This window comes from Pongo abelii, chromosome 4 (assembly GCF_028885655.2).
Source record: "Pongo abelii isolate AG06213 chromosome 4, NHGRI_mPonAbe1-v2.0_pri, whole genome shotgun sequence".
Classification (NCBI taxonomy): Eukaryota; Metazoa; Chordata; class Mammalia; order Primates; family Hominidae; genus Pongo; species Pongo abelii.
Window position 1 is genome coordinate 135,152,664 of NC_071989.2, and position 24,669 is coordinate 135,177,332.

General features: G+C 39.5%; 1 protein-coding gene across 1 annotated transcript in view; it reads left to right on the forward strand.

Annotated features, from left to right (window-relative positions):
- Positions 1-23,490, forward strand: part of LMNB1 (lamin B1) — a 62,005-nt gene extending 38,515 nt beyond the window's left edge. The window contains exons 6-11 of the mRNA XM_002815832.5: positions 5,427-5,647; positions 7,371-7,596; positions 9,245-9,349; positions 12,432-12,551; positions 19,146-19,253; positions 22,691-23,490. Coding sequence (XP_002815878.1) covers positions 5,427-5,647; positions 7,371-7,596; positions 9,245-9,349; positions 12,432-12,551; positions 19,146-19,253; positions 22,691-22,732 — 822 coding nt within the window. The 3' untranslated portion in view covers positions 22,733-23,490. The remainder of the gene's footprint in view (positions 1-5,426; positions 5,648-7,370; positions 7,597-9,244; positions 9,350-12,431; positions 12,552-19,145; positions 19,254-22,690) is intronic.
- The last annotated feature ends 1,179 nt before the right edge of the window (positions 23,491-24,669 follow it).

Genomic DNA, 24,669 nt, shown 5'->3' on the forward strand with positions numbered 1-24,669 from the left:
GCTGTAACAAACTACTATTGACTTGGTAGCTTATAAACAACAGATATGTCAGAAATTATTTCTCACAGTTTTGGAGGCTGGGAAGTCCAAGATCGAGGCACTGGCAGTTTGGATATCTGCCTGGTGAGGGCTGTTCCCTGATTTATAGACGGTGCCTTCTTGCTGTGTCCTCACATGGTTGAAGGGTGAATGAGCACCCTTGGCCCTATATTATAAGGGCATGAATCCCAGTCACTAGGGCTTTCCTCTCATGATCTAATTACCACTCAAAGGCCCTACCTCTTAATAGCATCACCTTGAGGGTTAGGATTTAAACATGAAATTTATGGGAACACAAACACACAGACTGTATCACTGTCTTTGTTTTTTTTTTTTTTTTGGAGACAGAATTTCGCTGTTGTAGCCCAGGCTGTAGTGCAATGGTGCAATCTCGGCTCACTGCAACCTCCGCCTCCCAGGTTTAAGCAATTCCCCTGCCTTAGCCTCCCTAGTAGCTGGGATTACCGGCATGCACCACCACACCCTGCTAATTTTGTATTTTTAGTAGAGACAGGATTTCTCCATGTTGGTCAGGCCGGTCTTGAACTCCTGACCTCAGGTGATCCACCCTCCTCGGCCTCCCAAAGTGTTGGGATTATAGGCGTGAGCCACTGCAGCCAGCCTATATCACTGTCTTAACAGGTACTTTTCCAAAAATGGGCCTCTCTGTTCTTGTACTAAGTTGGCATTTACTACTCTTTTCCATTTACTAATAGTAAGTTGTCTACTAGTTACTGTCTATCCCTCAATTTTATTTTTTCCTACTGTATTATTATTTTTTTGGCTGCTGCCTAATCCATTTGATTTACTTAGTACAGATCTTCTCTTGACGTTGATCTTCACTGTGCTTTGGATGAGGAGACTGTTATTAATAAGTAGTAGTGGGCTCTGAAACTTAATAGCTATTCTGACCTAGTTTCAAGGCTGTTTCCTAGCTAGTGTTCTGACCTAGGTTCAAGGCTGTTTCCCTGTTTGCCAGTTAATTGAATTCCCATTTTTACAAGTTGTTTTTTTTTTTGTTTTTGAGACAGAATTTTGCTTTTGTTGCCCAAGCTGGAGTGCAATGGCACGATCTCAGCTCACTGCAACTTCTGCTTCCCATGTTCAAGTGATTCTCCTGCCTCAGCCTCCTGAGTAGCTGGGATTACAGGCGTGTGCCACCAAGCCCAGCTAATTCTTTGTATTTTTAGTAGAAACGGGGTGCACCATGTTAGCCAGGTTGGTTTCAAATTCCTGACTTCAGGTACTCTGCCCACCTTGGCCTCCCAAAATGGAAGGGATTACAGGCGTGAGCTGCTGCCTTAAATGCTGGGATTACAGGTGTAAGCCACTGTGCCTGGCTGCAAGTTTTTTTTTGTTAACCTTAGCTTAGTGGTTTTTAAGTAGTGTTAGGCAGTGCACTGGGGGTTTCCAGGAGCTAACTCCTCAGCAGATAGGAGACGAGCAATCCCTTTAGCCAAAATAGTTTTTAATTTCTCTGTCTGGGGGTGAATCTTTCCTCTGTTCATTATTGGTAACAGACTTTATGGTAAACAGTATATTTTGAGGAATATTTTTATTAGTTGATAAATCTTAGCCTTAGAAAAAATCATCAAAAATAAAAATTTTATCTTTTTGAATATTTTCCTATTGTTTGTCTTAATGGTGTTTGTTGCTGAGTCATATCAGTTTCATCATGCTGCCTATTAGGCCATAAGAATTTCCTTTTGGTTAAATAACTCAGGTTAGTGAAGTACTTTTTAAATTTTACTTAAAATTGACATGGCTTTTAAAATACTGGTTTTACAAGATATATTTAAATAATATATAGATGGTAGCAGTGTTATGTTTTGGAATTAGAAATTTTACATTGCTTATAGCATCTCTAGATTTTTGACTTGGGACCAAATGAATTGGTTGGTTAGAGTCTGCTTGCCTTAGAGAAGAGTACAGTATGGTACTTAAAAACACCTCTAACTTTTGTTTTTCTAACACCCAGATTCTGGAGACTTTGGTTGCAGCTAGACCTTAATAAACCAGTACAATTACATTACATACTATAAAAAATTTGAAAACCCCAAGATAATCAGAAGTCATAAAATTTAGGGTTAGTGGCAAGATCTGAGATAATCTAGATAGATAGAGCTCTTCATTTTCCTTATGTGGAAACTGGTTTAGTGAGGTTAGTTACAGCTTGCTTATAGCCCCATAGGTAGTTAATGGCAGAATTAGAAAGGAGAATCTAGGTCTAACTTCTCATACTGTGTTCCTTATATTTCACTACACGGGTATAAGTGCAGCTACTGAAAATAGAATTTAAATATTTCTATTTAAAATACAGAATGATTCAGAGTAACTTTAAAACTTTTATACCTAGATTTTGATTTTTCCCTCTTAAAGAGCTCTACAACATCAAAGGCAGTCAAAACAGAGAGACATCATTGGGTTTATAAATCTCGGCTCAGGTTATCTGTGAATCTTGGGTAGTTTATATCTCATCAACTCTCCTTTAGATTCTACCTTTTTGCCCATTCCAATATATCTTCTACCTCTGATATATGAAATAAAGGGAGGCATTTTGAACTTACATGACTTTTTTTTTTCTTTTGGAGAAAAAGAAAATACAAGGAACATGGTAGTGGGGAAATGGATTTCTCCATTTATAGCATGATTTTTGCAAACGCAGTTAAATGCAAGTTCTCTGAGGTTCAGAGACTACCTTTGTAATATCCATCTTAAGAGGAGTGCCTGTCTAAATAGAATGTCAAGTCATATACTACTCTGGAATTTAATTAATTGATTGGTCAATTTTTTTTCTTTAAAAATATATTTTTTTGTGTGCATGTGAACCAGGCACCCCCTCTGCCCCCAAACAGGTTTACAGTGACTCTTGATTATTTTTTAAATAACCTTGTTACTTTGGCATAATTTTAGATTTACAGAAAGGTTGGCAAAGTACTACAGACAGTTCTTGTTTTCCTGTCACCCATTTGCCCCTGTTGTTAGCATCTTATGTTACCATAGTATATTTGTCAAAACTAAGAAACTGACATTGGTATATTACTGTGAACTCGTCTCCAGACTATTTGGATTTCACCAGTGTTTCTGTTATCCTCTTTCTGTTCCAGGTGCCACATGCCTCCCCTGGTCTGTGACAATTTCTTGGGCTTTCCTTGTTTTTTATGAGCTTGAGTCTTGAGTAAGATTGTCCAGGTATCCTGTAGACTGTCCCCCAATTTGGATTTGTCCGGTGCTTTTCACATGATTAGACTGGGTTTTGGGTTTTAAGTGCCCGTTTTGTCACATTGTATCAGGGATTGCACGTATGTGATAACCACATGACATCACTGGTGGTGTTTGGTTTAAGATAGTGTTTGTCAGGTTTCTCCACTGTCAACAGCGCTACTATTTTTCTGTTCCCATACACTGTTCATGGAATACAGCTCACTAAGTCCAACCTACCCTCAAAGGTGAAGGGCAGGGCAGGACTTAAGCGCACATTCTGGAGGGAGATCTACATTTATTAAATGGCATTCTTCTGTAAAGATTTATCCATTCCCCGTTTGTTTGTTTGTTTGTTTGTGTCCATATGGACCATGGGCATTTACTTTGTACTTTGGGTTGTAAGCTAATACTGCAGTATTTACTTTTTTGGCTTAGATTGTTTCATCTCTGGCCATTGGGAGTTCTGTCAGGTTGGCCACTGTGTCCCATTGTTTTTTGAGCACTTTGTTGCTTTCTGGTACTATAACATGCTCTAGGCTCATCTTGCATTTTCCCTGCCCCAGTCCTAGAATTATCCATTCTCCAAGGAGCCCTGGTTCTTGTTATTGGAGAATGGTATATAGAAATGAAGATCTGGGCACTGAGTGTGCTCACTGGTACTGGGTGTCACTGCTTCTTGGCCCTCTCACCGATGAAAGTGGGTAACATTTTATGTATGCTAATCCATGTGTACGCACATACTTATAACTTTTTTTGTCTAATCATTTGTATTAAGATAAACATGAATTCATACAGGTGTCTCTGACTTGAATCTAGTACGACAGCATTCATTTTTGGCTTCCTTTCTGACATACCTGTATCTTTTCTCTCTGAGAGTGAGAAACCTGGTTTTTATCATCCATTTACTTACGTGTTCAGCCCCAGTGTATGTTAAAGCAGTTTCAAAATTTTGAACCTGTACTGCTGTGAAAAGTAAATTTACCAGCAATAGTACAGTTTTTGTGTATTTGGTAGTTCCTTTTTATCTCTAGCCTTCAAGATTTAGTTTTTGCACATTAGATGCCCTTTCTCTCCTGCTCTGTTGCAGGTACTTGTGATTCTGAGGGCCTAAGCTATCCATCAGTCTTTTTGAGTTGTCACTTTCTGAGGCTACTGAGATGAATTCTGTCATGGAGAAACACAGAAAAATAATTACCCAGAGAGCCACAAGGTTTCTAAGATGAACTTTCTGGTGTAGGATGTGTGATTTTTAATTTTTTTATGCCAAATATACAGCTTCTATATTCACAGTAATACTTTACAAATCACCCTATATTGTATGTCCTTTGTGTGCTAATTGAATATGAGATAGCCCAGCAATCCTAAAGGGACACTAGGTAGTGCCTTCCACATAGTAACCAGAGTCCCTTTTCCTTGGTTTCTGAATATTCCTCAGCAGTCTGCTAAAACATACTTTTACCCACTCTTAGGTTTATTTTGTCAGTCAGTGTTTATATCTTTTTTTTTTTTTTTTTTTGAGACAGAGTCTCGCTCTGTTGCCCATGTTGGAGTGCAGTGGCGTGATCTCGGCTCACTGCAACCTCTGCCTCCAGGGTTCAAGTGATTGTCTTGCCTCAGCCTCCCAAGTAGCTGGGATTACAGGCGCCCACCACTACACCCGGCTAATTTTTTTTGTATTTTTAGTAGAGATGGGGTTTCGCCATGTTAGTCAGGCTGGTCTCGAACTCCTGACCTCAGGTGATCCGCCTGCTTCGGCCTCCCAAAGTGCTGGGATTACAGGCGTGAGCCACCACGCCGGGCCAGTGTTTTTATCTTTTTAAGTTCTTTATTTAATTTATACTTTTGGAAGTAAAGGCTTTGTGAGGGAGCCAGACTTGACTTTTACCGAAACCACAGCTTAACATTTTTTTTGGCTAAGTACAGAAAAATTATATGTATATTTACAGAACTTACATTTGTGGAATATGTCTTTTATTCTTTTACCAGCCAAAACTATCCTGAGGTCTGTGTTTTGTATTTGAGGAATTTTGGGTTTTAATTTCTTAAAATCTCTTGAATTCTAGTGAGTTAGAGATTCCATAGGGTTGTACTTGTTTTCCAGTCTAGGAAATGATTTAAAATAGCTGCCTGGTGCTAATGTTGGAATGTTCCTAGAAAGTAAATATGTTTCCTTGCATCTTAAGTCTAGAGCATGTTTGGAAAGGATCCAAGAATTAGAGGACTTGCTTGCTAAAGAAAAAGACAACTCTCGTCGCATGCTGACAGACAAAGAGAGAGAGATGGCGGAAATAAGGGATCAAATGCAGCAACAGCTGAATGACTATGAACAGCTTCTTGATGTAAAGTTAGCCCTGGACATGGAAATCAGTGCTTACAGGAAACTCTTAGAAGGCGAAGAAGAGAGGTAAGGAACTTAAGGGTCACCCTACCTTATGGTCCACTTTTTGCCCGTCACCCTTTTTATTGAAATAAAAATAAATAGCATTTTTAAAAGAACTTTATTTTCTTGGTCATTTCTTTTAACACCTAGGTATAGAGGTAGTAATAGATCATATTTCTACCTCAACACAGAAAATGTTGCTCAAGTACTCTTAGTTTATTTATTATTATTACTAAATGCTGAACTGCATCAGGATGGATTAGTTCCTTTGAGATTTTAAGTGTTTTGGTGATTTAATATATTGTAAAATGCCAAATTGGCTGAAAGAGACTTTACATATTATTTATTTATTTATTTATTTTTGAGTCTCACCCTGTTGCCCAGGCTAGAGTGCAGTGGTGTGATTCTCGGCTCACTACAACCTTCACCTCCTGGTTTCAAGTGATTTCCCGACCTCAGCCTCCTGAGTAACTGGGATTACAGGCACGTGTCACCACACCCAGCTAATTTTGTTTTTAGTAGAGACGAGGTTTCACCATGTTGGCCAGGCTGGTCTCGAACTCCTGACTGCAAGTGATCCACCCGCCTCAGCCTCCCAAAGTGCTAGGATTACAGGTGTGAGCCACCACGCCTGGCTGGCTTTATATATATTTTAAATCTGGCCAATGTATAAATCTTTTTGACACCTGTTCTCAGAAAAGAGTTCCAAAAGGGCCAGGTGTGGTGGCTCATGCCTGTAATCCCAGCATTTTGGGAGGCCAAGGCAGGCGGATCACATGAGGTCAGGAGTTCAAGACCAGCCTGGTCAACATGGTGACACTCCCTCTCTACTAAAAATACAAAAATTAGCTGGGCATGGTGGCAGGCGCCTGTAATCCTAGCTACTTGGGAGGCTGAGACAGAATTGCTTGAACCTGGGAGGTGGAGTGTGCAGTGAGCCAAGATTGTGTCATTGCACTCCAGCCTGGGTGACGAGTGAAACTCTGTCTCACAAAAAAAAGAAAAAGAAAAAAAGAGTTCCAAAAGGAAAGTGGCTGATTTAGGATAAAAAGCCAGATAATTTTAATATTATATCCATTATGATCATAAGAAAGTACAGGTACGAAAAGAGAAAAAAGTACACCAACTATAACAGTGGCTGTGGTGGGTGGTGGTAGATCAGATGACTTTCTACCTACCAGACTTCTTGCATTATGGTTATATTACTTCTATCCCTAGAGAAAACATTCAGATTGTTATTTTTTTAAAAAGAAAATTGACGATGGGCACCTTATGAAGAAGCTTACATTAGTTAAGGTAAACTTTGGCTTTGGCTAACAGATTGTAAGTAATATTTTGCTTTAGAAATGCATGGGTGGGATATTATTATTATTATTATTATTATTATTTTGAGACAGGTTTTCACTCTGTCACCCAGGCTAGAGTGCAGTGGGGTGATCTCGGCTCACTGCAGCCTCTGCCTCCCGGGTTCAAGCCATTCTCCTGCCTTAGCCTCCCGAGTAGCTAGTATTACAGGTGCCCACCACCACGCCTGGCTAATTTTTGTATCTTTAGTAGAGACGGGATTTCACTGTGTTGGTCAGGCTGATCTTGAACTCCTGACCTCAAGCAATCCACCTGCCTTGGCCTCCCAAAGTGCTGTTGGGTTACAGGCATGAGCCTCTGTGCCCAGCCCTTGTTTTTTTTTTTTTAAGGCGAGAAGGGCATATGTGTTTTAAAAATGAATTGTTTTATTTTTCCCACATAGATTGAAGCTGTCTCCAAGCCCTTCTTCCCGTGTGACAGTATCCCGAGCATCCTCAAGTCGTAGTGTACGTACAACTAGAGGAAAACGGAAGAGGGTTGATGTGGAAGAATCAGAGGCGAGTAGTAGTGTTAGCATCTCTCATTCCGCCTCAGCCACTGGAAATGTTTGCATCGAAGAAATTGATGTTGATGGGAAATTTATCCGCTTGAAGAACACTTCTGAACAGGTAATAAAATGGACCCTTTTTTCCTAGCAAGGCTCTGTGGATTGCTAGGTTCTCTTGCAATTGTGATAGCTCCTTAGTTTTTGTTTGGATTCATTAAGTCTTCATGGAATAAGGGTTTATGTCCTTTTTACTTAAATTCATAAAATAAAATAAAAATTAAAATAGGAGGAGGAAGAGGTAGGTACCCTTAGTAGTTTAAAGATTGGCTTCATTAACCCTTCTTTAGAGGGCCAGGGCTTTTTTGAAAAGCATGTTCCTTTTATCACAGTGGTTCTGAGGCTGAGTTATTATTATTCTCTGCCCTAGCCAAATTTGTGAAGAAGTTGGAGCAATTGGATGAAAATGGTGGATATTCTTTCAGTTATTAACTTAATAAAAAGCTTACTGAAAGAAGGAGATAAGAGCCTGGACTCAGATATTAAGGGAATATTTTTCCCTGCAAATAAATGAATGAACAAATGCTAATACTTTACATGAAAAATAGCATGAAGCCTTATTTTAAAATATGTTTAAAAGTAAACATGAAGTATTCATAGCAGAGATTTCTGAAATTTAGGGCTGGGGCTTTTGGGAGCTCTGTAGTGTGGGCCTTCCCTAGCTCTGCATCAAGGAGCTGGAGGCCATGATGGGTTGTGAGATGATGCTAGAGGAAGGCATGGTCTGGGAGCGTGCAGGCGGCAGTGGGATGGATGTCACTTCTTGAAACATATGTTCAGGGCCTGCCAAAAATAGTTTTGAAAATTAGTCTTTTCTCACCACAGTTATTAAAACTATCTTGCATGTGGATGAATACATAATTTGGATGAGTGAAGGAGCACTAATGAGCACTAACAGTTTTAATACTAAAGAGAATAGGCTCTGAGGTTTCTTTGTAGCCTTTTTTTTTTTTTTTTTTTTGAGTCTTGCTCTGTTGCCCAGGTCGGAGTGCAGTGGCATGATCTTGGCTCCTCCACCTCTTGGGTTCAAGTGATTCTCCTGCCTCAGCCTCTTGAGTAGCTGGGATTACGGGTGCACGCAAGCACGGCTGCTGATTTTTGCATTTTTACGCAGGGTTTCACCATGTTGGCCAGGCTGGTCTCCATCTCCTAACCTCAGGTGATCCACCCACCTTGGCCTCCTAAAGTGCTGGATTACAGGCATGGGCCACCATGCCCAGCCCCATTGACCCTTTTTTTGAGCCCCTTATGCTTTCATGTATGAGAGCTGAATGTGGGCAGAAGTGGGACAGATGCAGAAGGAAAATGACAGATTTTCTTCTGTTTCTAAGCTTATGTGTCTATTTTAAAAGCTTGAAGTAATCCAATACTTGATTTTAAAATTGTGATTATGACAGCTAGATAGTGTTGTAAATTTGAAAGACCCACCTTATCTACCAGTGAATTTGACTATTTAATTTGGTTCATACCTTATTCTTCCAGTTCTGTCCTCTTTAAAGTTAAGTACCTTACTAATTAACTCATTGTTGAAGTCACTGTTTGACAAAATGACAAAATCGTGTTTTCTTTTTATAGTAGGAAAACCTGAAATGTGGGAAGATGGCCATAAAGCGGTCTTAGTTTAACTGCCTGTATGGATTAATTTATTTGATTATCCCACAACTTTCTGTATCTTTGAAGTAACACCCCCCCACCCTCCTTTCTGTGTGTAGGATCAACCAATGGGAGGCTGGGAGATGATCAGAAAAATTGGAGACACATCAGTCAGTTATAAATATACCTCAAGATATGTGCTGAAGGCAGGCCAGACTGTTACAGTAAGTCAATCTAGTCATAATTTAACTTCATTGTGTTAACTAACAAAGTAACTCAAAAAGTTTTTTGGCTAAAAGAGAAGCATTTTAGAAATGGCCATTAAAGCACTTTTTATATTATTAGGGCATTAGTGCTATAAAAGATTTTTAAAATTCTGTCTTATTGAGAGTAGTGAAGAATTGACCTTTGAATTATTTTTATCTTGTCTATTCCAGTAGATATAAAAGCTATCTCTTGACTGATACTTATAGCCCAGTGTCATTCAGGAGACACTGCTTGGCATAAAGAACTGTTAAGAATTTAGCATTAACATATGCCTAAAACAGCAATCTCTAGCCTTGGGTGAGCTTCAGAATCATTTGGGTAGTATTTTGGTGTTCGGGCCCTACTTCACCCTTAGCTGTCTTTGGGGTTGGGGTAGGAGCCTAGGTTTTGAATAAAAGTCCTTAAATTATAGGCAGCCTTGTAAATTATCACTAATTGGCATTCTATGTCTTGATTTCTAAATGGCTCTCTATTGGTATGTTCTGAAATACTACATCTTTAATAGTTGCTGAAATATTATTAGCTTACTTTTTAGAGAAGTATGTTTCATGGAGTAAACAAAAGATTCTTTTGCTTTTACTTAGTAGGTGGATTTAGCTAACAATAAAATATGTTAACTTTGATACAGATTTCAAAGAAGTCTTTTCATCCCAAAAGAATGTAGAGGTGACTGTCTCTTTCCTTTTATATATTCCTTAAAAAATATTAAATGCATGTTTTAAATGTGTTTATAATTTTATGTTGATACAAACCTTACTGTTGAAGATCAAAGGCTCAGACTTCTCTTTAAAAAGGTATATTCAGAGAGCATGATGCCACTTTGTGAAAATATCAAATGCTAATTTGGTAATAATGGGTAAAAATAGGATCAGCTATCCTAACTACAATATCCTTTCTTTTCATTAGTAATTACTATAGTGAGAAAAAATTGCTCAGTCCTATTATATGTCTTATGGAAGCTGTATAATGTGGTAAAAAGGATCTGACATTTTAGTTCAGAGGATTCAGAATTGAGTGTGCTCTCTATCTCAGAAGTAATATGGAAGCCTTATGCCAATCATGTGCTTTTTCTACTGGGTATACTACCTCAGGGACTAAATACATGGATTCTAGAGGTCTAGTGGAGAACTCAATTATCATATAAAATAATGTGATACTTTTTTCCCTTCAGTAACTGGCATTAAATGTGATAAGCAGCTCTTTGGAACATGGTAGTGATAAGTGATCTTTCTGTAAAATTGCAGAGGCAAAAGCAAAGATCAGTTTAAAACTCTAGAATAGAAATATGAGAACCACATGTGTAATTTTAAATTTTCTTATAGCCGCATTAAAATAAAGTAAAAAAGAAAGACATGAATTTTAGAACTATATTTTATTAAACCCAATATATCCAAAATATTGCTTTAACATGTAATCAGTCTAAAAAGTCAGATATTTTTACATTCTTTTTTTTTATTTAGCTAAGTCTTCAAAATCTAGTGTGTATTTTACCCTTACAGCACATTCATTTCAGACTAGCCATATTTTAAGTGCTAACAAGCCACACTTTGCTGCCGTATTGAATGACATGGCTATAGGACATACTAGTTTTAGGTTAAATTAGCCAGCAAGGATACTGACATTTTATGATGATGATTATTAACATAAACCAACTATGTGATTACATATAGGCTAGTGAGAAATAGTGCTTACAATTAGGAAAACACTAACATTCCACGTAGTCTGAATGTTGGACCAGATTCAATTCTTTTTTTCAGTTTAATCCCAGTTAATATCTTGTGCCCTTTCCATTTGTAATGCTGATGAAAGATCTGGATGCTTCAGGGGAACATCTAAAAAGTAAGGGCTCTCTCCTAATCAGTAATTCATAAATTTTTTTTCCTGTTTCCACCCCCACCCCCCACCCTTTCTTTTTTTTTTTTGATAGAGACAGGATTTCACCATGTTGCCCAGGCTGGTTTTAAACTCCTTAGCTCAAGTGATCTGCCCACCTCGTCCTCCCAAAGTGCTGGGATTACAGGCTGGAGCCACTACACCCAGCCCCCATTTTGAAATATACTTGTCTTTGCCATCTTCAGCTTTCCTTTTGCAGTCATAAAGTCTTTTATATTGTATAACAATGTATGGATTACAAACTTTTCTGTTTCTATTTGTTTTTAAATGATCTTTCTAAAAGATCAGGGCTAGTAGTATCCCTGTAGCTAAAGGCATTGAGCTTCCTAGAGGTGTAGTGATTTGTCCAGAATTCAAACCTAGGCTTTCTGACTGCCAGGTGTTCTTCACTCTATTCATTCTCTTTTGCCAGTAGATATATAAAAAGAATTTCATGCTCATGAGAAGGAAAATATAATTATTTCTTTGGCCTATTTCAATAGCAATTATATTTTCCCTTGAACAGCAAGTGATATCCATTTCCAGCATTCTTTTTGGAGCATAGTCTCAGATACTCTAGGGTATTGTGACATTGTCTGTTTGGAGACGTACCAGTTTCCATAAGATTATTCTAGATAGGCTGTCTGCTGCAGAAGGTCTCTTTAGTTCTTGCTGTAGGCAGCCAGAGAACATTATTAGAGGGAGTCACAGAAGGCTCTAACATGGAAGGATGGCCCATAAAACCCACAGAGTAATAAAATGCTGAGGCTACCATTCACTGAGTTAGCCAGCCACTGAATGTGGGTTATCACTTGCTCTTTTCAATAATCGCACCTGTTACAGGTGCCATTTCTACCCTGTTTTATGGATGACTAAAGTAAGGTAACTTGCTCAGGGTCAGCTGGTGTGTAAAGGAACTAGGATGTGAGTGTAGGCAGTTTTACTTCAGGGCCTTATATATCATCATCTTCACTTATCAGATGGGGAAGCTGAGGCCTTGAGAAGCTCTGTGAGTTCTCCTGGCCACATAGCTATGTATAGCACTCTGTAGCTGGGGCATAGTTCTCAGACTTTTAGAATCAAGTGTTTGAGTCTCATCGCATTGCTGTCATTGGCATGTGGGAGAACTGGGTTCTGGGTGTACTGACATGCTTTGTTTTTTTACAGATTTGGGCTGCAAACGCTGGTGTCACAGCCAGTCCCCCAACTGACCTCATCTGGAAGAACCAGAACTCGTGGGGCACTGGCGAAGATGTGAAGGTTATACTGAAAAATTCTCAGGGAGAGGTATGGCCAGTTTATCAGGACCACCACAATGTTAATTTCACTTAAAGTTCACTGTGCAAGTATAATCAAGATCAGATTGAAACGTGCAATAACTGATTGCATAAACAGACCAAAGCTGCTAAGTAAATTGAACTGAAGCTGTCTTTAAATTTAGGAATAAATAGGAGTGTATTATAGAGTACTTATTATTAGCACAGGCTCCAGAACAGATTGTCTGTGTCCAGTTTCTGTTTTCACTGCACATTAGCTTTGTGACTTTGGGCAACTTACTTACTCTCTTAGATTTCTCATTTAAAAATGGATATTAATGACACAATATCCATGAGCTAATAATAAGAATGAGACAGTACTTGGGAAATGCTTGGAATAGTATCTGGCATAGTACATTTATCTAGTAAATGCTTAAATTACTAACCTTGTTACTAGCTCTCAGAATGTTCATGAAACTGTGAGTTTGAAGATTGTGGAGTGTACACTTCTTGGAGTGTATGTTTTCAGTGTGTCAGTCTTAGAATCCTTGTCAAAGTACCTTACCTTCCCCATTGCCACATAAAGACACTGCATATACCCCTACCAATACTAGTCTTAGAAATACTGCTTCCTAATAAAGCAGCTAAAGTGTGCTTTGAAGCTAGTAAAACATGGCTTCCTCTTTGTCTTTCCCTAGCAAATCACCTTATCCAGGTGCTGTACAAAGCATCACTGAGCCTCTGTTTAGAATTTGAGTCCCTCCTTTGTTGCAATTGCCATAAGCATGTTAATGGAGCTTGTGTTGTGAGTTCAGGATGGTTTGTACTTCTCATTTTCCTTTTAGTTGTAATACTGCTTTTTCATCCTTTGCCTACCATGAGATCTGTAAGTTGGCTTGCAAGGAAGCCATTGGTCATAACCTTGTTCTGACATGCTTACTGGTTCTGACCTTTTCACCCAGTTTCCAGGCTGGCAGGCTCTGCTGTTTTGTACCTTACAACCTGACTGGGTATGCATTTCAATCTGAGTGGTGCTGAAAGGAGATATATAGGGGGAATGTTAGGCTGGCAAACCTGGTAGGGAAGCTAATCATATTTACAAGTGCAGGGCTATTCATTTATTTGGAAAATCTTGAGTATCTGCTGTATGCCAGCCACTTTGTGTTAGGAATAAGCAGGACAAAAGCCATACATGGTTTCTGGCATCATGGAGCCCACATTGTAAAGAGAGTAAGGGAGCCAGGGAATAAGATAAAGTGACTTTCTGATAAATATGATAATGATAAACTGTGGTATCAGGCCCAGCACAGTGGCTCATGCCTGTAATCCCAGCACTTTGGGAGGCTGAAGGTGGGTGGATCACCTGAGGTCAGGAGTTAGAGACCAGTATGGCCAACATGGTGAAACCCCGTCTCTACTAAAAACACAAGAATTAGCCGGGCATGGTGGCACGTGCCTGTAGTCCAGGCTACTCAGGAAGCTGAGGCAGGAGAATTGCTTGAACTTGGGACGAGCTGAGATTGCGCCATTGCACTCCAGCCTGGATGACAGAGCAAGACTGTGTCTCAAATAAATTAATAAAGTTACAGGACTCGCTGAGTAAAGTTTGTCAGAAGAGGGTCCAGAATTGAGCCCTAGAAAATATTGACATTAGGAATAAGAGCAAAGGAGGTAGAAGATGCAGCCAGTGAAGTCAGAGGAAAATGGTGTGTGATGTCAGGAAAGCCAAGGGAGGAAAGTATCTGTGAAAGAAGGAGTGGTCAGCGGGTCAAATCACACTGTCCCCTTAGGGGTTTTTTGTCTGCTCCCATAGTGCCACGGGCAGGCCTCTAACCTGCGTGGTGCTCATCACATTGTTCTCGCTCACTAGAGGAAGCACACTGAGGGCAAGGGCCTGTTCTGGTAGATCCTGGCATCATGCCTGGCACATAACAGGAATTCAGGAAGCATTTACTGGATGCATTTTCTAAAAAAAAATCAGACATGGACCTTGACTTACATTCAGAGAAATAAAGCAATAGCAGCATTCATTATAGGAGTCTGAGGTGCCTGGATAAAAAGTTCTGTTTATGGCCATCTTCCTGTCTATCCCTCACTGTAACCATGTCTCTTGTGAAACATTATTAAGAGTGGTGATTTGCTCAGATAAGACTGAAAAGCACTGTTATAAGGGGTATGTGGCAGATTAAATGGACTTTCGTGAGCCATGGAATCTAGTCATTATTTGTGTCATTTTTTTTTTTCCTCTGTGAAAGTGTGTTCCAAGTTAGAAACAATGTTATAGGAGGATACTTGGAATGGAGCAGTAGGTTTAAATGCCCCCAAAAATAGATATAGTGACATGAACAAAGTAGTGGTAGGTATTATGACATGGGATGCATCTTCAGACAGTATTACTAGTATTACCGATGACATATTAGTAAAGCTAACTGAAGCTTAGCTCCATTTCATATCTCAAACATTGAATAGTAGATTATTTGATTGATTGATTGGTTGGTTGGTCCATTCTTTTTTTTTTTTTTTTTTTTTTTTGTGAAGGAGTTTCGCTCTGTTGCCCAGGCTGGAGTGCAGTGGCGTAGCACAATCTCAGCTCACTGCAACCTCCACCTCCTGCCTCAGCCTCCTGAGTAGCTGGAACTACAGGTGCGTGCCACCATGCCTGGCTAATTTTTATATTTTTAGTAGAGATGGCGTTTTACCATATTGGCCAGGATGGTCTCAATCTCTTGACCTTGTGATCCACCCGCCTCGGCCTCCCAAAGTGCTGGGATTACAGGTGTGAGCCACCATGCCCGGCTATTCTTTTAACAAACTTCTGATACCTTTGGCTTGCGAGGCTCTGTTTTAAGTGAGTTCTGTCAGAAATGAGGAGAGAAAGTATTATGAATACAGGTCTTATTTCATTAGACAGTTACTTTTGGCATTTATTCATTTAATTTGATAAGACCATATTTATCAGTAGGGACCAGACCACATTAGGAACAATCTATAAACCATCCCTACCATAAAGACCAGTTTGCAGTAAGATTGTTGGTAACTGGCTTAGTCAGTTTTGTTTCTTATGTTTTTTTTTTTCTTCTTGCTGGGGCATTGGAAATGTCAGAAAACCCAATTAAACTGGCTTAGAAATAATGGAAATTTTTTGGGCTCACATAATAAAAAATTTAAATAGTGGACCTAATCCAGTGGCTCACAGCATGTCCCCGGGGATCTGTCTGTTGTTTCTCTTCTGGTTGCCTCCTTTGGGGACGCAGGATAGCTGCCGGCTGCTCCCAGAGGTACGTCTTTTCTATTTGCTTTTTGTGGGAAGGTGATCTTTCAAAAAAGTGCTCTTTATGGTGGAGTTTATAGATTGTTGCTAATGTAGTCCAGTACTACTGACAGATAAACATGGTCTTACCCAATTAAATGAATACGTAGCAAAAGTAACTGTCTAATGAAATAAGACCTGTATTCATACCACTTTCTCTCCTCGTTCCTGACAGAACTCTCTCAGAACAGCCTAGCAAGCAGAAGGCAGTAGAAGTTTGTTAAAAGAATGGACAATCCAGCCCACCAAATAATCTGATATTGAGTGTTTGAATTATGGAGGGAAGCTAAACTTCATCCCCTGTGAGGCACCCATCCTGGGCTTCACTCACACTGGACTAGGGTGGGTCACGTGCCCACCTCTAAACCAGTTCCTGGAGTTGGGAGGGTGGAATTAGAGCTTAAGCCTTCTTCCTGCCCTCTACAGCCATATTGCACTGGGCTCCTTGTGACACACGTGTGCTCCATGGGGGGTGCGTACCCAGGTAAACCTAGGGGCTCTTACTCAGGAGGGAAGGGGCACTGGGTGGTTAAAAACAGCAGTTGTCACCATGGCAAAAACAAGATGTTTTTTATGAGGGAAGTAAAAAATAAAGCAGTCCTTCCAAACTTTCCAGAATATAGATATAATGGAAACTTTTGTATATGCAAATGATTACTTGTATATGTAGAGATGCAGTATATAAAATATAAACAATCATCTTTCGTCCACATAAGATCGCCCTGATTTGTAGCATTTGCTGATTTCTGTGGTGTAAATACTTCTACCGTGGCTGATGCCAGGCTTCCAGCATTATGTGACTGAGCACAGAGCTGTGCAGTGATAAGCAGCATCAGCAGGTGCAGCCAGCTCTGGCCACCACGGCACAGATCAGTGCACCTTCACATGCCCGAGGCTCTGAGCAGGGGTGGACCAATGCTGCATTTTATAGACAGAGTAAAGCCTGTCATGTAAGACTATTTATGTGGACCTTTCAGGACACTTGGGGTAAACACATTTATTTAGTAGCATCTTGACTAATAACAATTTCCTTGATCTAAACCTCCCAACAGCGTTTTGGTTCTAAATTATTATTTATTATTTTTCTACCTAGATTTTTAGATATTAGCTCACCCATTTTTTATACGGCTTTGTGTGTTAGATTAATTGGTTTTTGCATGTTTTCAAATGAAAAGTGCTTAACAGCAGGGTTACACTTAGTTATGTTAAGGTAATTCATAATAATGAAGACAGGCAAGTTGCTGTTTTCTGAGGTTCTCATTGAGGCTAATAGTCTTAAGCTACATCATGAGCCTTAAGAGCCAATGTTTGCATATGGGATGTATACCACAAGCTTCTAGAAGCTGGAATGTGGTAATTTTGTTATAGAAGATTTTACTTGACTTGTTCCTCATTTTAAGATGAGTTGAGAAAAGCTGGGTACTCTCAAAGTTTTTTAAGAATTTATTTTTCTGCTTTATATGCTGCTATCTCCTAGTTGATATCTTGAATGGTGGTTGATCTAAAGAATCACATTTTTTAAATTACTAATTTGGTTAAAACACTGATATTTGTGAAATGGCTATTTCTGTTTGTAAAGATAGACCAATTTCACAGAATTGAAGTTACTGGCTAATTGAGAGGCTCAGAATGGTCCATCTTCCTCGGTCCTGCAAGAGTAATAAAAAATCCCCACAAAATACTATTCTACCACCTTACTTTATTTACAAAACACATTATTGGGCATATTTCAAATAGAAGTCTCATTTCTGTGACTCTGGGTTTTGGTTTTCTTTCTCTGCCATTGTAAACTAGCTGGTCTGTGTTAGATAAGCTTTTACTGAAGTAATATTGTGTCTTCCCCTGTAGCATTCTCTTTCTTGAGTGACCTTAGGACAGGGTACAGAATAAAATTATATGCTCTGCAGCGCTCTTGAGGACACACTCATTTACTTGCTGCCAGATCATTAGATTAGCCTTGTGCTTAGGCAAAAACACTGCTGCATTTGTGCCAAGTCAGCATTTTCCACAGGAAAGTAATCTGTATTTGACCTTTTTAGTAGAAAATGGAAATAGTTGCTTTCTGTCATACCTTTAGTGAATGATAGGAGACCTATTTCTGTACAGAATACATTGGAACCTCACTAGTACGTTATTGGTAAATAGTGTACAGTGTTCATCTGTCTTGATTTTGTTTCATTCAAGAGGTATCAGTTGCTGAAAGGAATGAAAGGAGCTTGTCCTTTCTTCTCACTCATCAGGTGGTCCTGTTGTTGATGGTCCCTGAGATCACAGTTGGCTTCCAGCTTCATTTTATTCAGCATTTATTTAGCACCTTCTCTTTGCCAGGAGCTAAGATCTTTAAGCTGAATTCATGTTGAGTTTTATAAAGAATTTATTATGTCAAATAATTTGTAGAATTCTTAGTAACAGAGTAGGATAAAAAGCAGTGGAAACTTCTCAGCAGGTATTTCAAATTGGATAGCACTTCCTCCCCTACAAGAAATATGGAAGGTATAAGAACTGCTACTAATTACGCGGAAATTTCAGTTTAGTAACCAGAAAGTTACTGATATACAGCTCCCCCCCGCTCCACCCCTTTAAAAATAATAAACAGGGGCCAAGTGTGGAGGCTCACGCCTGTAATCCCAGCACTTTGGGAGGCTGAGGTGGGTGGATCACTTGAGGCCGGGAGTTCAAGACCAGCTTGGCCAACGTGGCAAAACCCCATCTCTACTAAAAATACATAAAAATTAGCTGCACGTGGTGGTGCATGCCTGTAATCCCAGCTACTGGGGTGACTGAGGCGTGAGAATCGCTTGAACCTGAGAAGCAAAGGTTTCAGTGAACTGAGATCATGCCACTGCACACCAGCCTGGGCGACAGAGTGAGACTGTCTCCAAAAAAAGGGATGAATAATAGTAATAATAATAAACAGAAATGCTGTCTCTCTTTTTTTTCTTTTTTGAGACAGTTGCTGTGACGCCCAGGCTGGAGTGCAGTGGCATGATCTCAGCTCACTGCAACCTCAATGCAAGCCATTCTTCTGCCTCAACCTCCTGAGTAGCTGGGATTACAGGCACGTGCCATCGTGCCCGGCTAACTTTTGTATTTTTAGGAGAGACGGGGTTTCACCATGTTGGCCAGGCTGGTCTCGAACTCCTGACCTTGGGTGATCTGCCCGCCTCGGCCTCCCAAAGTGCTGGGATTACAGGTGTGAGCCACTGCGCCTGGCAAGAAATGCTGTCTCTTAAGCAAAGAAAAGGTCCCTCTCCCCGGCACCTGGTGATTTTCAGTGTGTTTTTTAACTTAAAATTAAACTACTATTGTTTTTAGGAGGTTGCTCAAAGAAGTACAGTCTTTAAAACAACCATACCTGAAGAAGAGGAGGAGGAGGAAGAAGCAGCTGGAGTGGTTGTTGAGGAAGAACTTTTCCACCAGCAGGTATTACTTTATTTATTTAATATATTTATTTCAAATTTTATTGACAGAATTACATGAAAACCAAGAGTGTGGTTGGGTTTTTCCCCTATCAGTTCATGAACCAGAGCAGTTATCTACTAAGTGGGGTTTATACTCCCCAAAGGGATATTCAAGGTGATACTTTAGGGTACTGGAAGAATATGTTGGCACTTTTATTTTTATTTTTTTTTCTCATTTTACCAAATTTCAGTTTTGTCTTTTGTTTTCTAATGAGCATTATGTGTTATAGTAAAACATGTCTATGGATTGGATGTTATGTCCCCAAACTTGTTTACTCTGTAGGGTTCTATGATTAAAAAGTTTAGATCACTAATTTAGAGGAAGCATCTGCATATAAACTTTAAAAAAACAAAGTAATATTCAACTTCAGTGTGAAACAAAATTCTTGCTGTATTAAGTTCCTAATCATTATCTAATTGCAGATAGATTTTAGCTGATTGGGCTTTTGAGAGCCCTTGAAATAAAGAAACTCCAAATTTGGTTTTAATTATAATTAAATTGGAATTATTAATAACTAATGAGCCTTCAGTTTATATTCTCAAGCTGTTTGAGTCTGATCATTAATCAAAGTGTCTACCCTTATCCTGTAAGACTTTGTCTCCATGGCTCCAGATTTTTAGTCTTAAGTCTGCTTTGCTTCATTAGCCCTAGTCCTGGTCTAAATAAACATTGTCTCATGTATTTAACCCCCGGGTTGAGAACCACTTGAGGTGGGTTGCATGAAGTAGCATGAATTTTTTACCTGGATGCCTTCTCATACATTTTGGAGGAATATTTTAAAACACATATGTTACACTTAGCTTACAAGAAACAAGCACAAGTTCCATTTTCTGTGTTTAAATGGGAACCGTTGTAATTACTAGAAGTAAAATAATTATGTAAGAGATAACTCAAGGCGCCAGACAAGTGGCTCAGCATGAGTTATATAGCATGTCAGATGCTAGAGGAGATACTCCAGGCCAGCAGAGTAGTTAAGAAGAACTCTGGGAGGTGATGCTTGTCCACTAATTTGAAGGATGGGTGATTATTTGGGTATCGGAGAGAAGGCAGATGATGGTGTTCTGAGGATGTTGGAATTATCTGTTGCTTCACTAACAGACCACCCCAAAGCTTAGTGGCTTAAAACAGCGATTTCTTACTTCCCATAATTCTGTGGTTTTACTGGGCTCAGCTGGGCAGTGTTTCTGTTCCACATGCTGCAGACTGGACTCAATCAAACAGGCTGCGTTCAGCTCAGAGGTTGACCTGGGCTGGAATATCTTTTAGGTCTCTTTCTGTGTGGATTTCTATGATTTAAGAGTTTGGTCAAAGCTTCTTTACAGCATGGCAGTTGTCTAACAGAGTAAGTGGAGGGTACCAGGTTTCTTTTTTTTTTTTTGAGATGGAGTCTTGCTCTGTCGCCAGGCTGGAGTGCAGTGGCGCTATCTCAGCTCACCGCAACCTCCGCCTCCCGGGTTCAAGAGATACTCCTGCCTCAGTCTCCCAAGTAGCTGGGACTACAGGCACGTGCCACCATGCCTGGCTAATTTTTTATATTTTAGTAGAGATGGAGTTTCACCATGTTGGCCACGACAGTCTTGATCTCAAGAGAATACCGGGTTTCTTAAAGGGCCCTTTGTCCCTTCTACAACATTCTCTTAGTCAAAGTCATGAACCAGTCAAGATTCGAAGTGGGGGTGAATAGTCTCCACCTGTTGGTAGGAGGAATGGCAAACAATTCATGGTGATTTTTAACTCACTACAGAGGCCGGGCGCAGTGGCTCACGCCTGTAATCCCAGCACTTTGGGAGGCTGAGGCAGGCGGATCACGAGGTCAGGCGATTGAGACCACGGTGAAACCCCATCTCTACTAAAAATACAAAAAAGTAGCTGGGCGCGGTGGCGGGCGCCTGTAGTACCAGCTACTCTGGAGGCTGAGGCAGGAGAATGGCATGAACCCGGGAGGCGGAGCTTGCAGTGAGCCGAGATCGCGCCACTGCACTCCAGCTTGGGTGACAGAGGGAGACTCCGTCTCAAAAAAAAAGATTTAACGCACCAAGTATATCTGCTCATCCAGTTATTTTGTAGGGTTCATGTGAGAGATAAATGAAGTTGAAAGATTGGAATTAAACTGACATAGTCTGGAATGCTTAGGGGTGTAGCTTCTGTACAATTTGGAACAAAGGAGAAGTTAAGACTGCATTTTAAAATATCACTGGCCAAGCTGAATCAGAGGGACTAACTGTAGAGGGGAGATTCCAGAGGCACTGAGAGAATATATAATGGAGATTTATTAAGGCTTAGTGACTAAACTTGAGGGTGAGAGAAGAAAAAAAATAAAGATGTATGAGGTTTTTAGCTTGTGTGATCACAGAAAATGATACCAAGGTTCCTAAGAGGGAAGATGGAAGGGCAGAACAGATACTTGAACTTAATATTTGAGGATGAATCCAATCGCCTTTTGAATTGATTAGAAGTATTTTGGTGACCTTCAAAAAACCAGTTTTAGTTCAATCAGTGGTGAGTCACAAGTCATATTGTGAGGTTATACGAAATTAATGAGTGATAAAGAAATGGATAGAGGAGCCATGTTGACTTCACCTTGGAGGACAAATCCACTGCAGATGGCCTGGGATGTGTAAGTTCAGGATCTAGCAAGCTGTAGTCTCCGATGTGGTTGTTAAAGCTGATCCACTGATCTCCTGTTTCCTAAGTTATCAAAAGAGGTTATTGAACAATGGTTTTCAAATTGAGCTGCATATTAGAATTACTTTAAAATTATATATAGATAGCTACCCTTTCCCAGTAAAATGAGAAATTCTCATTTGATTGATCAGGGGACCTAGATCAGAATTTTTTTTAAACTCCTCAGGATCTGAATGTGTAGCCAGAATTGATAATTACTGTTCTGGAATTTGTTGGGGGGTATTCTAGAAAGAAGTCCATAAAAGAAGGTTAGAGGCCAGATACGGTGGCTCATGCCTGTAATCCCAGCACTTTGGGAGGCCGAGGGCAGGTGGATCACTTGACGCCAGGAGTTCAAGACCAGCCTGGCTAACATGGTGAAACCTCGCCTCTACTAAAAATATAAAAATTAGCCGGGTGTGGTGGTGATGCACACCTGTAGTTCCAGCTGCTCGGGAGGCTGAGGCATGAGAATCGCTTGAACCCAGGAGGTGGAGGTTGCAGTGAGCCAAGATCACACCACTGCACTCCAGCCTGGGCAACAGAGTGAGACTCTGTCTCAAACAAACAAAAAGAAAAAAAGAAAAGGTTAGAAGAGATGAGAGATGATAAAGGGCCCATTTGAGGTTAGGTAATATGGTTTTGTATCCCTGTAGTTAAAAGTTTTTGTCTTACTTTAGAATACTGTGATCTGTTTCTTTAGTATTAATTTTTCCTTCTGTTTTCCTCATCAGGGAACCCCAAGAACATCCAATAGAAGCTGTGCAATTATGTAAAATTTTCAACTGTCTTCCTCAAAATAAAGAAGTATGGTAATCCTTACCTGTATACAGTGCAGAGCCTTCTCAGAAGCACAGAATATTTTTATATTTCCTTTATGTGAATTTTTACGCTGCAAATCTGATGGCCTTAATTTCCTTTTTGACACGGAAAGTTTTGTAAAAGAAATCATGTCCATACACTTTGTTGCAAGATGTGAATTATTGACACTGAACTTAATAACTGTGTACTGTTTGGAAGGGGTTCCTCAAATTTTTTGACTTTTTTTGTATGTGTGTTTTTTCTTTTTTTTTTAAGTTCTTATGAGGAGGGGAGGGTAAATAAACCACTGTGCGTCTCGGTGTAATTTGAAGATTGCTCCATCTAGACTAGCAATCTGCTCTTCATTATTCTCTGCTATATCTGACGGTGCTGTGAGGGAGGGGAAAAGCATTTTTCAATATATTGAACTTTTGTACTGAATTTTTTTGTAATAAGCAATCAAGGTTATAATTTTTTTTAAAATAGAAATTTTGTAAGAAGGCAATATTAATCTAATCACCATGTAAGCACTCTGGATGATGGATTCCACAAAACTTGGTTTTATGGTTACTTCTTCTCTTAGATTCTTAATTCATGAAGGGGGTGGGGGAGGGAGGTGGAGGGAGGGAAGGGTTTCTCTATTAAAATGCATTCGTTTTGTTTTTTAAGATAGCGTAACTTGCTTAAATTTCTTATGTGACATTAACAAATAAAAAAGCTCTTTTAATATTGATCTACTGTCCTTTTTAACGCTTTAAAAACAGATTTTGAGGGGAGAAAAGTATTGTTTCAATTTTGCTTTTGATAAAAATATAATTTGACTTGTTTGAACTGGATTTTTCTTTAAGGCTTTGCCAGTTGTGGAAGATAAGCTATTTTGGGGGTCTTTCAGTATTTAATTGTCATTAATAACAACAACAACAACAATAATAAAAGCAATAATAATAACTAATGCTTTTGAGCCAGATAACATGCTCAATGCTTTATTACATTTTTTAGCTTATTAACAATAAGGCCTTTTGAGGAAGACATTCCTTTTTTTTTGTTTTTTGAAAGACAGAATCTCACTCTGTTGCCCAGGCTGTAGTGCAATGGCACGGTCTTAGCTCACTGCAGCCTTGACCTCTCCTGGGCTCTGCCTCCCAAGTAGCTGGGACTACAGGCACACACCACCATGTCCAGCGAATGTTTTTGTATTCGTAGAGAGCATTTTGTCATGTTTCCCACGCTGGACATTCCTAGTAAAAGAAAAAATGGGAAGAATATTTTAGAATGTAATTATACTGTCTTTTAAAATAGGAAGGGCAGAGAAATTGATTAAAAGCCACCTTTTAGAGGAGTAACATGAATGCTATGAAATACAAGTGTGCTGTGTGTGGGGTAGCTTTATTATGTATGGTGCTAATTATGGTGTCAATTCGTGTGGATTTGGGGAGGTTTTGTCTTGACTGCTTTAGTTAAGTGAGTTCATCTTACAGGAAGTGGAATATCTGAACTCTTCCTAGAATGGACAGATAATATTTCAGAAGCTAACCCTAGTCAGTGTTTGTTTTTCTCTTAAAATATTCCTGCAGTAAGCTGCACAAAGACTACCGGCTTTCACGTGAAAATAACTCACAAAGCCCCAGAATTACTGTGCTCCACAGATTTACTGCATACTTTGGTGCCGTCGCAGACACAAGATAAATGCTGGGTTAGAAATTCTGTCTGGTAAAGCAGATACAATGATAACTTCTTAACGCAGATTTATCTTCAGAGTGGGAATGGCATTACAGTACACAGCCAAACTCAGCAGTGAAACATTTTGCCACAAGATGGGGTTCTTGTCATCAAAATACATTCTAGGTGCTTTTATTGCTGGATAAATTAGGTTATAAAAGCCAACACTTAAATTAATTTGGGCATTAAGAAA